The sequence below is a fragment of the Caretta caretta genome, chromosome 2 (genome assembly GCF_965140235.1).
Source record: "Caretta caretta isolate rCarCar2 chromosome 2, rCarCar1.hap1, whole genome shotgun sequence".
Lineage (NCBI taxonomy): Eukaryota > Metazoa > Chordata > Testudines > Cheloniidae > Caretta > Caretta caretta.
In genome coordinates this window covers 268,290,847-268,305,378 of record NC_134207.1, presented here as the reverse complement: position 1 = coordinate 268,305,378, position 14,532 = coordinate 268,290,847, and the positions used below count along the sequence as shown (strand labels likewise).

The window sequence follows — 14,532 nt, the reverse complement described above, 5'->3', positions numbered from 1 at the left end:
TTGGGGGTGTAAACTCATGATTTTTGAATTTGTGTGGTTGTCAAGCAATCTGGGGGCTGTAGATGTGTGTTCATTATGTTGTAAAGGCCAAAACTATAACTGGGTTCAAAAAAGAATTAATTAGTTCCTGGAGGAAAGGACCATCAATGGCTATTAGCCAAGATGGTTAGGGATACAACTCAATGCTCTGGGTGGCCCTAGCCTCTGACTCCCAGAAGCTGGGACTGGAGAACAGGGGATGGATCACTCAGTAATTGCCCTGTTCTGTTCATTCCCTCTGAAACACATGGCACTGGCCACAATCAGAAGACAGGACACTGAGCTAGACAGACCATTGGTCTGACCAGTATGGCCACTCTTATGTACAGTAAAAATTACAGTAGATTTTTGCCTTTGAGAAGGATTTAATATGAGATAGTATGCTGCCCTTAATGAATATTTGGGAACCAGGTTCGACACATGTGAAAAAGCACTAAGGGCTGGATTGAGAGGCAAAATAAGAGTTGAGAAAGGCACTCCCCATTGGTAGATGAAATGAAAATGAAGACGTTTTGACACCAGGCCAGGAAAGCTGTCAGACTGGAAATCCCACGCTCCACCAGAATACATTTGTGCTAGAAAAAGAAAAATGTTGAATTAAAATTTCCAAATGAAAAATCACAGCACACTCTAGGAAGTGCACTATGAGAAAGGCAGCTGTCATTGCTAAAATGACTAGCAGCTATTCACTTACCTTTTCAATGATTATTTGCTATTAAGCTATAAATTAACTAGCACAATGGTATCCATCTGCACAACGTTGACAAAGGTAAACGATGAAGCGCGAAGAGTAATAAAAACATTTTAAAAAGTAAATTAGAAGGAGCAAAACTATATTTAAAATTCATTACAAGGAAGTGCAATTCAGGGAATCAGCAGCGGATAAGACACATTTGTGAACTGCTAGGAGATGTTATGCAGATATAGAGTTAGTCCTTAGCAGAGGTAAGCGCAGGTGGGGGGGGGGCGAGAGCAGCCCCCGGCCCATGTCCCAACCCGCAAGGGCATACTGCCCAGGGCAGGTGGCGGGTCCGGGGCTCCCTACAGTGGCCCAGATTGACCTGCTCCAGCCCGTGCTCCTGGGCCATGCCCCCCCTGTCGTCACTACTCCCTGTGCCTTGGAGCCAGGTCCCCCCTGCCCAGACAAAGCTTACGGACCGCAAGCAGTTGAAAGGTGGTGGAAGCTGAGGAGCAGCTGCAGCCCTCAGCAGCAGCAGGAGGAGATGGGAGCACCACAGCTGCCCGCTCCATAGAGTCATCATAGAAGATCAGGGTTGGAAGGGACCTCAGGAGGTCATCTAGTCCAACCCCCTGCTCAAAGCAGGGCCAATCCCCAATTTTTGCCCCAGATCCCTAAATGGCCCCCTCAAGGATTGAACTCACAACCCTGGGTTTAGCAGACCAATGTTCAAACCACTGAGCTATTCCCCCTGCCCCCTAGAATCGTAGGACTGGAAGGGAACTCGAGAGGTCATCTACTCCAGTCCCTTGCACTCACAGCAGGACTAAGTATTATCTAGACCATCCCTGACACCCAGGTGTTTGTCCAACCTGTTCTTTAAAATCCCCAGTGAGGGAGATTCCACAACCTCCCTAGGCAATTTATTCCAGTGCCTAACCACCCTGACAGGTAGGAAGTTTTTCCTAATGTCCAACCTAAATCGCCCTTGCTGCAATTTAAGCCCATTGCGTCTTGTCCTGTCCTCAGAGGTTAAGGAGAACAATTCTTCTCCCTCTTTCTTGTAACAACCCTTTACGTACTTGAAAACGGTTATCATGTCCCCCCTCAGTCGTCTCCTTTCCAGACTAAACACACCCACATTTTTCAATCTTCCCTCATAGGTCATGTTTTCTAGACCTTTAATCATTTTTGTTGCTCTTCTCTGGACTATCTCCAATTTGTCCACATCCTTCCTGCAATGTGGTGCCCAGAATTGGACACAGTACTCCAGTTGAGGCCTAATCAGCATGGAGCAGAGCAAAAGAATTACTTCTCACGTCTTGCTTGCAACACTCCTGCTAATACATCCCAGAATGTTTGCTTTTTTTGCAACTCATATTTAGCTTGTGATCCACTATGACCCCCAGATCCCTTTCTGCAGTACTCCTTCCTGGGCAGTGATTTCCCATTCTGTATGTGTGCAACTGACTGTTCCTCCCTACATGAAGGACTTTGCATTTGTCCTTACTGAATTTCATCCTATTTACTTCAGAGCATTTCTCCAGATCATTTTGAATTTTAATCCTATCCTCCAAAGCACTCGCAACCCCTCCCAGCTTGGTATCATCTGCAAACTTTATAAGTGTACTCTCTATGCCGTGATCTAAATCACTGATGAAGATGTTGAACAGAACCGGACCCAGAACTGATCCCTGCGGGACCACACTCGCTATGGCCCTTCCAGCATGACTGCGAACCACTGATGACTACTCTCGGGGGATGGTTTTCCAACCAGTCATGCACCCACTTTATTGTAGCTCCATCGAGGTTGAACGCCATTATCCTTATTGTGCTGTTTCCCCTCCTACCATTCAAGCTGTTCTCTCCCTCTCCGTGCTGTAAGTCCGGGGAAGCCACCCTGTATTCTTCACACCACAGAGAAAGGTTGACTCCAACTGGGACACTGGCAGCCCCGGTGCCAGCTCATGCCAAGGCCCCTAGGCCCCAGCTGAACACTGACCGTGCAAAGCTAGAAACCAGGCTGGCTCCCTGGTGTGTCACTGTTGTTCAAGCAGATGTTAAGCTTCTAAGAATGTGTTTAGACTTTATGAAACGCTTGTCGGATGCTGCAGGTATTGATCTCCCTGCGCAGCAGCCCGTGTCCTACGGTGATCATGTTTGCATTGTAAACCTCTGCCACGGTCAGTCACCACACAGGAAAGCAGCATTACCTGATGGCAGCTGCAGGGTTCTACAGGTGATGCTCGGTCCTGCCCACCACGGAGGCCCATTGAAACCAAATGAGTCATTGTGAAATATGAACACTGACTTTAATTGCTTTCCTCCCCCCCCCGCCCCCACCAAGAGGAAACCTGCGTGTGAATGATCCCAGCAGCTTGGACTCTGGGGAGAAGGGAATAAAAAGCCCCACCCAGGAGAACTTGGGATCCCCCAGCTGCTTGAGATTGGGGAGGGCAAAAATTTCTAAGCATGAGGAACGGAGCCCCGACTGTGTTATCTGGGTTAGCCCTAAAAAATGTCTAGCACTGCCATATTACAGCAGCGTTATCACCTCCTGAAACCTAGGACCGGAACTCATTTGTGCGTGCATGTTTACCTGCTTTAACCGTGTAAATAACGCCCATTTCTTTTCCTTACTTAATAAAGCTCTAGGTAGTTTACTCTAGGATTGGCTACAAGCCTTGTCTTCGGTGTGAGATCTAAAGTGCAATTGACCTGGGTGAAGTGACTGGTCCTTTGGGACTAGGAATAACCTGAATATTGTTGTGATTTTTGGTGTAAGTGACCATCTTTCACACAGGCAAGCTTGCTTGGGTGGCAAGACAGACCAGAGTACCCAAGGGGACTGTTTGAAACTCCATGGTAAGACTGTTACAGTACGTGAGGAATTTATACTTGGTTGGTGAAACCTAAGTATAGAACTCACAGCCAACTTGGAGTTTGTGCCCGGGTTTTTAATGGTCTGCCTTGAGGTTGGTACTCACGCCCCTCCAGAAAGCTTAACGTAAAGCAGATTCCCTGCTGTATGTCGAATACAGGGTAAGGTCGAAACCAACTTTCAGTGAAAAAATCAAAGTAAAACCAGTATCAGCAAGACCTACAGCAGACTGGTTACAAGCTGTCTTCAACCTAAACTTTGAGCTGCCCATTTACTCATTGACTTGAATGGGGATGGACGGTCAAAAGCAAAAAGCTCCAGAAATTCCCTTAGCATATTCAGTGTCACGTGATCTATACCACCAGTTTTGCAGAGATAGCCACACGTTTGGGGCCTACCAGAGCGCTACTGGTACCAGAGGCCCGCTACCCCCTCTCCTTAGGGATGTGCCTCTGTGCAGGAGCCCTGGCACCCACACTGCTGCCCACCCCCCAGCACTGTGATCATGAGCCTGGGGCCAGGAGCAGCTCAACTTCCTTGCAGGTCGGAGGCGAATGGGAGGCAGCAGACAGGGGCTGGTATTCTGCCGCTGGTACCTGATAGCTCCCCCCAAAGGTTGGGAGATGTTGCTGTAAGTTCATCGTGGCCTGCCTGGTTGAGCATTTCTACCCCTCCTGGTGCAAATGTTCTCTCCTCACTAGCCCCAGGCTTCAGCCTTGCACAGCAGCACCTGCTGCGTACGATCAATCCACTGAAACTCAATTGGCACGACGAGTCATGATACAAGTGTTGCCGAAGCACAAGAAGAAGAAAAAAAAAAGTACAGGCCCCTCGCCTGTCTCTCGGGGAGGATACAATACACCCAGGATAGAGTAACTGTCCATGGCCATGTGATTCTCACCGGGAGCTGGATTACACGGGTATTACACCACTATAGCTCTGCCTGTCAACTTTGCCATGGAGACAAGTCCTTACCCTGCGCCCCTCCTTAGAGCGATTCGCGATAAACCTGGGAAAGCAGCATCTCAGCTGCACAAGGACAGAGAAGAGCCGGGTGGGAAATGGAAGCATTTATCAGGGGGCTGAAGATTTGGTTTTCGAAATACTCGTGGAGCTGTCCAATCCCTTGGATGAAGCAGGAGTGTAAAAAACCACTGCCTGGGGGAAAGGGCTACTTGATGTTATTGTTCATTGCCAAGTTCTAGGTCCAGTGTCTGGTTCTTTTGACAAAGTAGAAAATAAAACAGGCCCCGGAGCTTTCCCATTCCCAAGTGCTTTTTGTCCAAACATTTCAAAATGCTTCATTAAGTCTCACTACCCTGCTTTCAAGCAGCTGAGTTTTACTCTGGCTGCAGCTGGGGAAAGTGGAGCACAAAGAGATTAAGCGGCTGGCCAGGGTCCCACACACAAATACCTGGGGCGTCCTGACCCCCACTCCAAGTCCCTCTTTCCTTCCTTGTGGAAAAAATGGCAGTCCAGAATGTCCAGACTGGACTGACCCTCATAGTAAAGACTTGACAGCAAAGCGCCGAGGGGCTCTGGCAGATATCCTGGGGAAGGAGTTCCCCGAGTGAGGTCCCTGGCCAGAAAAGACCCTACCCTCAGCCCCTTTCAGAGGGAAAGTCAGGCCAGACAGCACGTACCACCCTGCTGAGTTTAACTGCCCTAGCGGGCCAGAGGGGCGCAGTCATGGGATTAGTAGAGTGGTTGGCACGGGGGGGGGGGTACAGTGGCACAGGTGATGCACAGCAACTCCCTGGAGTTTCACCATCATTTTGATCAGAGCGACAGACCCCAGTGGAAGCTCTCCTGGGCCCCTGATGGACTCAGACCTATGACCTGCATTTCCCCTGTGCCTTGAGCCAGTCAGAGCCCTCTTTCATTTAGGTGAGGGTCACTTAGCCCCACGGGTTTTTTGCTTTTTGTCCCACGCCCCAGTATCCCCGTAAAACCGTATTTATCAAAAGTCAGTCTCTGAATCTTCAGTCCTCGACTCGGACCCCTAGACACACTGTCCCCACAAGTACAGCGACTACTTGTGCTGCCACCAATGGGGGGCCGGGGGGAGGCTGAGTTAAGGGGGCCAAGGAGAGTCGACACAGCTGAGCTCCCAAGGAGCGCAGAACAGACCCAAGAAGCCAGACCCAGCAAACCTGATTCAGAACCCCCCAGCCCCCACCACAGAAAGGCCACGTGGAGAGCAGTCAGCTGAGGGTTACTCTAGGATTCCCCCCTTTTGTTTCGGTTCGGTGTCAGCCCATTCTGACAGAACACGGATACCACCCAAAGCGTCAAGCCACCTCAGCTACGCGGATTGCTCTTCCGGTCCACCGCCAACTTCCTCAGGGCGGAACGAGCCAAGAATACCTAGCTCAAATGCACTTTGCGCTCAAGTGCTAGATAACCCTCCTAACCCCCAACCCCCGCAGGAGGTGGGAACCTGCTATCAGCTCTGCGACTGACCGATCAGGAAATAGTAAGCGATCTCCCCAAAGCCCCCAAGGGAGTCAGCCTCAGAACGCAGCAGCTCAGGGCTCCTAAGCCATTGCTCACAACATACCTGCCTCTGTGGCTACAACATTCTGGGAGCTCTGCTCGCTGAAGCTAGGTCTACTCTATGAGCGAGGGGCACGAGTCTCCTGCTTGTGCATGCACACTCGTGCTTGCTCGCACCAAGCTTGCACACGTATCAATAGCCACGGGTAGCGGGGACGCGGCTGAGCCCTGCAGAACACAGGCCCGCTGCTTTCAGGCGCGTTTGTGACCGGCCCGACTCAGTCGTGCCACCCGGGCTGCTGCAGCCACCCAGCTAGTGATACCTGTGCTCGCTCGCTGAGCGCTCGCGCACGCCGGGGCACCCCAGCCCTGGCTCCTAGCGCAGGCAGAACCTCGGGGGGAACTCGCCTCTGCTCCCGCTGGCTGAAGTGGGATTTGAGTGGTGCATAGGCCATCTGCGTGGGCTGAATTTCCCCCGCAATTCTCTCACTTTTAGACGTGCTGGACAAAATTCAGCCACAACTCCTGTTGAGGGCAGTCTATTTATTGGCCCTCTCCCACACGTTCCAGGCTTGCACTGCACCTGTGGAGGTCAGGGATCCTCCAATGCCTGCTCTCTCTTCTGCCCACCTCCCCTGCTGGTGGTCAGAGCTGACCTCTCACTTGCACCCGACTTGTGCATCTTCTGGAAAAGAAATCCAGGGTGCTGGGCGCTGAGCCCCTCCCAGGCGGTCCTGCATGCTCTCCCTGGCACCGGCGGGTGGGCAGAATGCTCAGCGCCATGAGGAGCCCAGCCCCCCATCTTTATATGGCTCTTCTTCACGTGGTGTCTGCCCGCCTCCCAGCTTCATCCCACGAGCTCAGCATCGCAGGGGCTGCCTCTTGTAACAGGCCCTCAGGACCGAGAGATCCTGTTCCATGAGGCTCCCTCTGCACCTGCTGGGACAAGGAGCTTTCTTCAGCCTATCTGGGGTTACTGGGTGTGTTTCCACTTGACCCTTTAGGGTGCTCCATGATGGGTGCTATGAAAGAAACAAAACCCGTCTGTACCCCCTGGTCGGGTCTTGTCTCCAGATCAATTAGAAACGTACCAAAGTTTCATTGCCTTGAAACAAAGCACAGGGGATGTCCTGCACCCAAGAAGTTTGGCGGGACGACTGGTTGGCATGTCTGCGACACCCCGGCCAACCCGCCTCTTTAAGTAGCAGAATGTACACAAACACTAGCAACTAGTCACCTCCTGTCTATGGTATGAACCTCAGGGCCAAACAAATCACTGGTGCATTGCCACTGAAGTCAGGAGATTTACATCAGGGATGCCTTTGGCCTATAGATTTGAGGAGGACTCATTCTCAGGAGCACTCCTGAAATTTGCAGGGCGATTACTTGGCGCGTTGTCAAACTCACGTCCTTCCTCTGGGCACCGCTTTGAAGGACAGCCCGATCCTCAGCTGGTGTAAACTCGCATAGCTCCTTTGAGGCCACTGTTGATCCACCGGTTCACACCAGCTGAGGATCTGGCCTTACCTGGGCACCCTCTCTAACAGGAGGTGGGCTGGGTTTGGTTTTCATTTCCGGCTGTTGTACCTGAATCCTGGTTTCTCCCTTCACTGCTCTGCTGCGGATGGTAACTTGATTTTGCAGCTGAAGACGAGAGAGATTCAGCCACCCCAACCACTCCTCCCCTTTTCCCTGGCAGCAAAGCTCCCCCAGGCTTTGCTCAATTTTCTTTCAAAAGGTCCCAGCTTTGGGGCTTCCACAGCTTCCTCTGGGAGACTGTGTCACAGACAAGTAGGTCTCCCTTTCGGAAACTGTTATTCAGCCTACATTTACCATTGCTCCGTTTCAGCCTGTTGTCTCTAGTGAGTCCCCCTTTACCACACTAGACATTTTTTTCTCCTCCCTTTGGTTATTACTCTGCTCAGTGATTTCCAGTCATACACCCAATTGGTCCATTGATTTGGCCTCTCTCCTGTGTGGGCTCCCTTGTGCTGAACTGTTCATAGAGAGTGACTTTCAGAAACAAGCAGACAGCCTTCCCTGGCTGATCAGAAGTTCATACACCTGAAAGAGTTCCTTCCACTCCTAAGTCCAGAAGGCAGCCCACTTTGAGGAGGAGTTCTCCCCCAGATATGTATTTGTGCGTCTTCCCATATTTAGAAGGGGTAAATGGTTACCCTGGATTTCTTGTGGCTCGTTAGACGTTCACGAAAATTGGGAGCGTCTCCAATATCTTTTGGGTGAGTGAATATCAACAAAAGATTTTCCTGGATTCAGTTCCCAATGATTGAGATGTTCACCTGCCATCTCCTTCCGTATGGGCTATTACCCCAGTGCCTCATTGCCAGGAAAAGGAAAGTTGTCGACCATGACCACCCGGAATGGGAGCTTCCCACTCAGCTCTTCCGCGCACAGGTGAGTTTCCAGGGGACATTGCAGACGCTCACCCTGGGGGAAGATGGGTGCATATCCCTCAGCCACATGTGCTCTGTCCCCATGGTGGGTTCTCTGGTGCAGGAGGAGAGGATGCTTCTGAATGAAGCCCTTTCCACACTGGGTGCACCAGTAAGGTCTCTCTCCCGTGTGAGTCTTATAGTGACGTTTCAGGTTCTCCCCCTTCTGGAAGCTTTCCCTGCCCTCGCTGCAAGGAAACGCCCTCTCCCCCCGGTGGGTGCTCTGGGGTGTTTTAAAGCGGGCAGACGAGCTGAAGCTCCTCCCACACTGGGGGCAGTTATACGGCGCCACCCCTGAATGGGTTCTCTGGTGCGTTACCAGATGGTGCTTTTGGCGGAAGCTCTTTCCACACTCCGGGCAGGGGTAGGGTCTCTCCCCGGTGTGCGTCTGAAAGTGGCGTTTCAGATTCCCACGCTTCTGGAAGCTTTTCCCACATTCGCTACATTTGTGAGGTTTCTCATCTGGGCTGAGCTGCTGTGGATTTGCGGTTTCAACATGCTTTCCTTTCAGGTGGGCTTGATTTAGTTTGTTTCTCCTCCCCACAGCAAGGCTGCCCTGACCAGTGCGGTTTACTCCCTGGATAGAAAAAAGCGAATGATATTCCTTTTCAGAGTCTCAGAGTGGTGTCTCGAGTTGTCCCAGGTTCTCAGCATTTTCCCTATCATCCTCATCCTCCTTCTTTAGGAGCCTGAAATCAGCTGCTGGAATGAAAAAGAAAAAAGTATTCTGGGCATCCACATGTGTTGGTTGCAAAGACCAAATTTGTTACCACCTAACACTTGCTCCCAAGACATTTCATCCCTTGACACGCAGGTCTGCTATGCCTGCAGCTCAATATACCGTGGATAGCAAGTGTGAGCCTGGCCCAATTATGGGGCTGATTCTGCCATTCTTGCATTAAGCACTCCCACTGAAACCAGTGGGACTATGTGGCCCAGGTCAAGATGGGGGCTCTTAACCCAGAGAGCCCAAATTGCAGCTCTCCAGACTGGAGCGCTGGGAGAAGACCCGATCCCAGTTTGACCCCCGGGGGTTTTGGGGTGGCAAAAGGGCACGGGCCACATAAACCTTCCCACATGCGGCATGCGAGTGCTATCGACCACCCCCGACCTAAGGCAGGGCGTGAAACTGGAAGGGCCTGGTGTAACTCCCACCAAGGAATGGGAGAGATGCTGGGGCATCCATAGGAATGTTGGTGGGTTCGAACTTCCCCAGGTCACTGGCTAAAGTGACCTCACTCAGTTCGGTCTCAAAGGGGGGAGAGATGTGACAAAGAGGGACTGTTCTTAATGTTTCCTCTGAATATTGTGGGGGTGCCTCAGTTTCCCCTAGGCAGCTCTTAAGTATCTAGGTGGTTGGATAAGGGTGAATGATCATTGCAGAGCCCTAGAGGGCAGGGGTGTGCAGGGGTCTGGACACAGAGAATGGCCGACACCCTGTTTCCTGGCAACTGATGGCCTGGGCCCTTCCCCCCTGCAAGGTGAGAGCTAAAGGGTTGGAGAACAAAGGGATCAGGTGCCCTCCTGGCCCAGGAAAAGGACAAAGCCCAGAGGAGGAGGGGCTGGAGAGAGTTTCAGTTTGGGGCTGGCTGGGGACATGGAGTGAAGTGCAGACATGGTTGTCTGGCTCACTGCCCCCCAAAATGGACCCGGCTGAGGGGTCCTGTTTTCTGCACCTACAAGCTCTGTGTTAGACCATGTTCCTGTCGTCTAGTAAACCTTCTGTGTTTCCGGCTGGCTGTGAGTCACGTCTGACTGTGAAGTTGAGGGGCAGGACCCTCTGGCTTCCCCAGGAGCCCCGCCTGAGCGGACTCGCTGGGGGAAGCGCACGGAGGGGCAGAGGATGCTGAATGCTCCGAGGTCCGACCCAGGAAGGTGGAAGCCGTGTGAGCTGTGTGTCCTGCAGACAGGCTGCTCACAGAAAGGAGACTTCCCCAGAGTCCTGCCTGGCTTCGTGGGGAGAAATCTTTGGAGTAAGGTGAGATAGGATGACAAATGTGGCTGTACCTTAGAACAATTTTCCAAACAGTGTGTGGTATTGAATTAAGTTTGAAGGTCCATGTAGCTAAGGGCTTCTCTGAAGCAGGCTTCAGGAGAACACTTGCTGTGAAACCTGTTATCTGAACAGGACTCACTCCTGCATGGACCCCTCAGTGAGTTTTCCCGGATACTCTGATCTCAGCCCATTCTGCGTGTGCTCTAACATTCCTTGAATCCTCTACTCCAGCTCCACAATCCATTGGATCTCATCCTCCAATTAATCTCCCCGAAACAAAAATTCATTCTTTTCACTAAACAGTAAACTCTCCCATGGGCCTCTGGGATTGATAACGGCCTGGATCACTTTCCCAATATAGCCCAGCACGAGCACTCCTCTCTGATGGCTGCTGTTGTCTCCGGTGGTAGCAATCTGTTCACTGTTTCTATGGCCAGGAAGCTATTAAAGTTCCTACTCCCTCGCCGGTAATTCTATTTCTTCCAAATCCTGATGCTCCCAGAGCGATGGCCCTTCCTCCGGATTGTGCAGGGACACAAGAGCAGATCTGGGAACTGGATACCCTGTTCACAAAGACAGGATGACACACCTGTCTGCAAGGTTCTCCTTCCAGCCTATGCTCTATTCCCCTATTCCCCACCCCTGGAGCAAGAGGCTCTCCACAGCGATAGCAATCCACACCCGCATCTGAGCAGCATCACTCGTAGCGGGGCCAGGACTCAGCACTTCAATGTTCATTTGCAAAAGCTCTATGGCTTTTTATGTACCAGGAAAGCTGGGGCTCGGATATTCGTCTCAATCTCTGATCCCATCCAGGAATGTCAAAGCTCCAACACGCAGTCAAAAACAAAGAAAACTGATCTTTACCTAGTGAAATCAGATGATTGTAATTCTCCCTCATCACCTCCTGGTACAGCGCCTTCTGCCATTCTGTCAATTCCTCCCACTCCTCAAGGGTCAAATAGACAGTGACGTCCTCAAATATCACAGGCACCTGAAATCAAGAGGAACATGCGCTCAGCACCTACTGCTGATGCCCTGAGACTCAGCCAGGCAGAGGGAAGTGTTTGTAGAGCGTCTTTATATTCTGCTCTGGATGGTTCATATATGCAGTCTCATTTCTGGACACTTGTAAACTCCCAGGAATAGGAACTGGGTTTTGTACAGAGTCAGTGCTCTCTAATTTATCCGGTGGCATCTGAGCACCTCAACAAAGAGATAAAAAGCCCCAAAGGAGCTTAGAAGTTGTAGTCTGAACTTTACTGCTGCTACATGGTTTCCTCATTGCTCCATCTCTACACACACAGGCCTCTCCTCCACTCTTCCTGGACATCTGGAGCTCTTAGTCTCACACAGTGCATTGGCCAATCACTTGCTACAGGCCCCTTCTGACCAATCAGAACCTCCAGAGCAACGTCCGGTCAGTGACATAGGAGCTTGCATGAGAGAAAAGTAAAGTCCTGATTGGTTGGAGGCACTTTACTATCCAGAGGTTTTGTCTGTTGAGTAGATAGTTCTGCACCCAGCCCTTCGGAGCCCCAATTAGTGGGTTATTCCTTACAGTGCATTGAATCCATCTCCTCTATAAACTGCGCATATAGAATCTCCACACCTAATCGGAGATTACGGCTTCTCGCTGAAACACGTCTGCATGTTCTGTCTCACAGCGGGCTTGGTCCAAAGCCTACTGAAGTCAATGCAAGTCTTTCTAGGACTCCAGTGGGCTTTCAATGAGGCCCAAGACCCTCGCATCTTTTCCCTGCTCTTCGCAGCCCTGAACTCGATCCTTTTTTTGGAACATGTTGGGGTGATACTGACGTTTATTTTTGTCTTTTAAGGGTTGGGTGAGGGAGGCCCAGTGTTTACAGCACCAGCGTCCCTGCATTTTAGAACACGAGCAGCCGGCTGCAGGCTATGAAGTGCTGTAGCCCCGTTACACAGTTGCCAATTTTCATGCGGTAAATAAGCACCCCGACTTCCACAATAAGCCAAAAAAATCAAGCTAATCCCACTTCAAAACAAGGCCAGAACAAGCCAATCCCTAAGAACCCCAACACGCTATGTGACTGGATCCCCCCGGCCTGCAGTCTGGGTCCGTGCTGGGCCCGCTGCGCGCCCCTGACTCTCTCCCCGCTTGCCCTTGCTTGCTGGGAACCGATCGAAAACAATGACACAACTAGCTACAAGCCAAACAAGCAAAAAACTAGCCAACAAGCAACTCACAAGCCAATTAAGCCAAAAACAAGCCCAAATATCCTGCGTTTTTTTCACGGGTTTGGCATGTCTGCCCTGTCAGTGCCAGAAGATTAGGGAGACAAGGTGGGGGAGGTCAGATCTTTAACTGGAGCCGCTTCTGTTGGGGAGAGAGCCCAGCGGCTCCAGTAAGGGAGACGCCCTCACCCACCTTGTCTCTCTGGCCAGCCAACAGAGGGGGAAGCGCAGAAGGGTTGAGCGTTACCCCTGCAGGGGCCCGGGGACACGCTGCATGGAACGAGCGCCCTAGGCGGGCTCTTGGCTCCGATCTCGGGCCCCGATCCTGCCGCGTGGGCGAGCCCCCGTGCTGGGCGAGGCCCCCCTGATTGCAGGATCCGGGCGGCGCGGGGCCTTCAGAGCCTGCGGGAGTGGGGCCGGGGGAACCCACCCCCTGCCCTGCCGCGGTGGGGGGGGGTGCCTCTGCCTGGGACCAGCTGAGGGCAGCCCTCGGAATCCCCCGTTCACAACCCCGTGCCCGGGGGCCGCCCCCCAGCGCCCGAGGGAGAGGAGGGAGCGGCAGCGGGGCACGTGTTCCCGGCAGCCGGGGAAGCTGCTCCCCCCCCCCAGCCCCAGAGGAGGCCGCCGGGGCCGTGCAAACTCCGCCCCTGATCCCGGGGAACCGCGGGGTGGACCTGCCCCGGGCAGCTGCCGGCCCAGCCCCTTTCCCCGGGACCCTCCCTCGCCCTGCTGGGACCCACCCGCAGCATCCCCCGGCTCCTACCCGAGGGCGGGCCCCGTCAGCCATCGCCCGGGCGCTGCTGCAGCCCAGCGGGCGCCCCGCTCCCGAGCCCGGCTCCCGGGAGCCCCGGGCTCCCCGCACGCTCCCGCTTTGCCGGGGCGATGCCGCCTGCGGGGCTCGCGGGCACCCCCTAGCGCCCCGTGTGCGTAACCACCGGCCGGGCTGCGCCGGGAGAGGCCACCCCTACCTGCCGCCGCCGCCGCTTTCAGGCCCCCCTCGACCGGGTGGGGTTCGGGCCCGGGCTTGGGCCGGCCGGGTGTGCGGAGCCATTCATAAGAGTTGGTTCTGGGTCCAAAAACCACCCGCGCCTAAAGCATGTGAGGGGCCGGGGGCTGGTTCCTCCCGTGAGCGGCTTGCCCCAGCCCGGGGTGAGGGGTGGAGGTGGCCACTGGAAGGGTCCGCGCTTCCTTTCCCGAAGAGCTGGTTTGGGGGTCGGTCAGCGGCGGCAGTTTCCCTTGTGCACGGTGATGATGCTAACCAGGACGGGCGAAGGGCTTTTTCAGCCCTGGACTTTGTTAACATGGCACAGGGCGGAGGGGCCGCCGAGCCAAACTCTGATACCTCGTGTGCAACGTGCGGCGCTGTCTATATTCTGCTCGGCTCCCAGTGGAGTCACTCCGGATTTATAGCGGTGTCAAAGCAAGAGCAAAATTTCACTGGAGTCTCTGGAATGATTGATCCGTTCTCACTTCTCCCGCCTGCATCCGACTGTAGGAGAACTCCAGGACAACCGCTTCATGAAGGAATAGCCAGCTCCGTGACCCAAGGCCCTCTTGGCACAGCGGTACATACGGGTTGCAAGGATCCCCTGGGTCTGGTATGTTTGTGGTAGCCTGCCCATTAATGGTATGTAGGGTCTCCAATGAAAGCCTGTGTCACACGGATTATCAAAATCATTGCGAGATGTACGGAAAATAGGTGAAGAGTTCTGTTTTATGCTAAAAACTCTGCTCTCTGGGGCAGTGAGTTAAGGCAAGTCACTGACAGGTGATCCAC

At 53.0% G+C, this 14,532-nt stretch overlaps 1 protein-coding gene across 1 annotated transcript; it reads right to left on the bottom strand.

Annotated features, from left to right (window-relative positions):
* Positions 1–384: 384 nt before the first annotated feature.
* Positions 385–13,673, bottom strand: LOC125633024 (zinc finger protein 92 homolog). The gene is made up of 3 exons (XM_048842149.2): positions 13,519–13,673; positions 11,412–11,538; positions 385–9,250 (listed from the first exon to the last, which is right to left on the bottom strand). The coding sequence occupies exons 1-3, from the start codon at positions 13,540–13,542 to the stop codon at positions 9,165–9,167; spliced, it is 237 nt and encodes a 78-aa protein (XP_048698106.2). The 5' UTR covers positions 13,543–13,673; the 3' UTR covers positions 385–9,164.
* Positions 13,674–14,532: the final 859 nt, after the last annotated feature.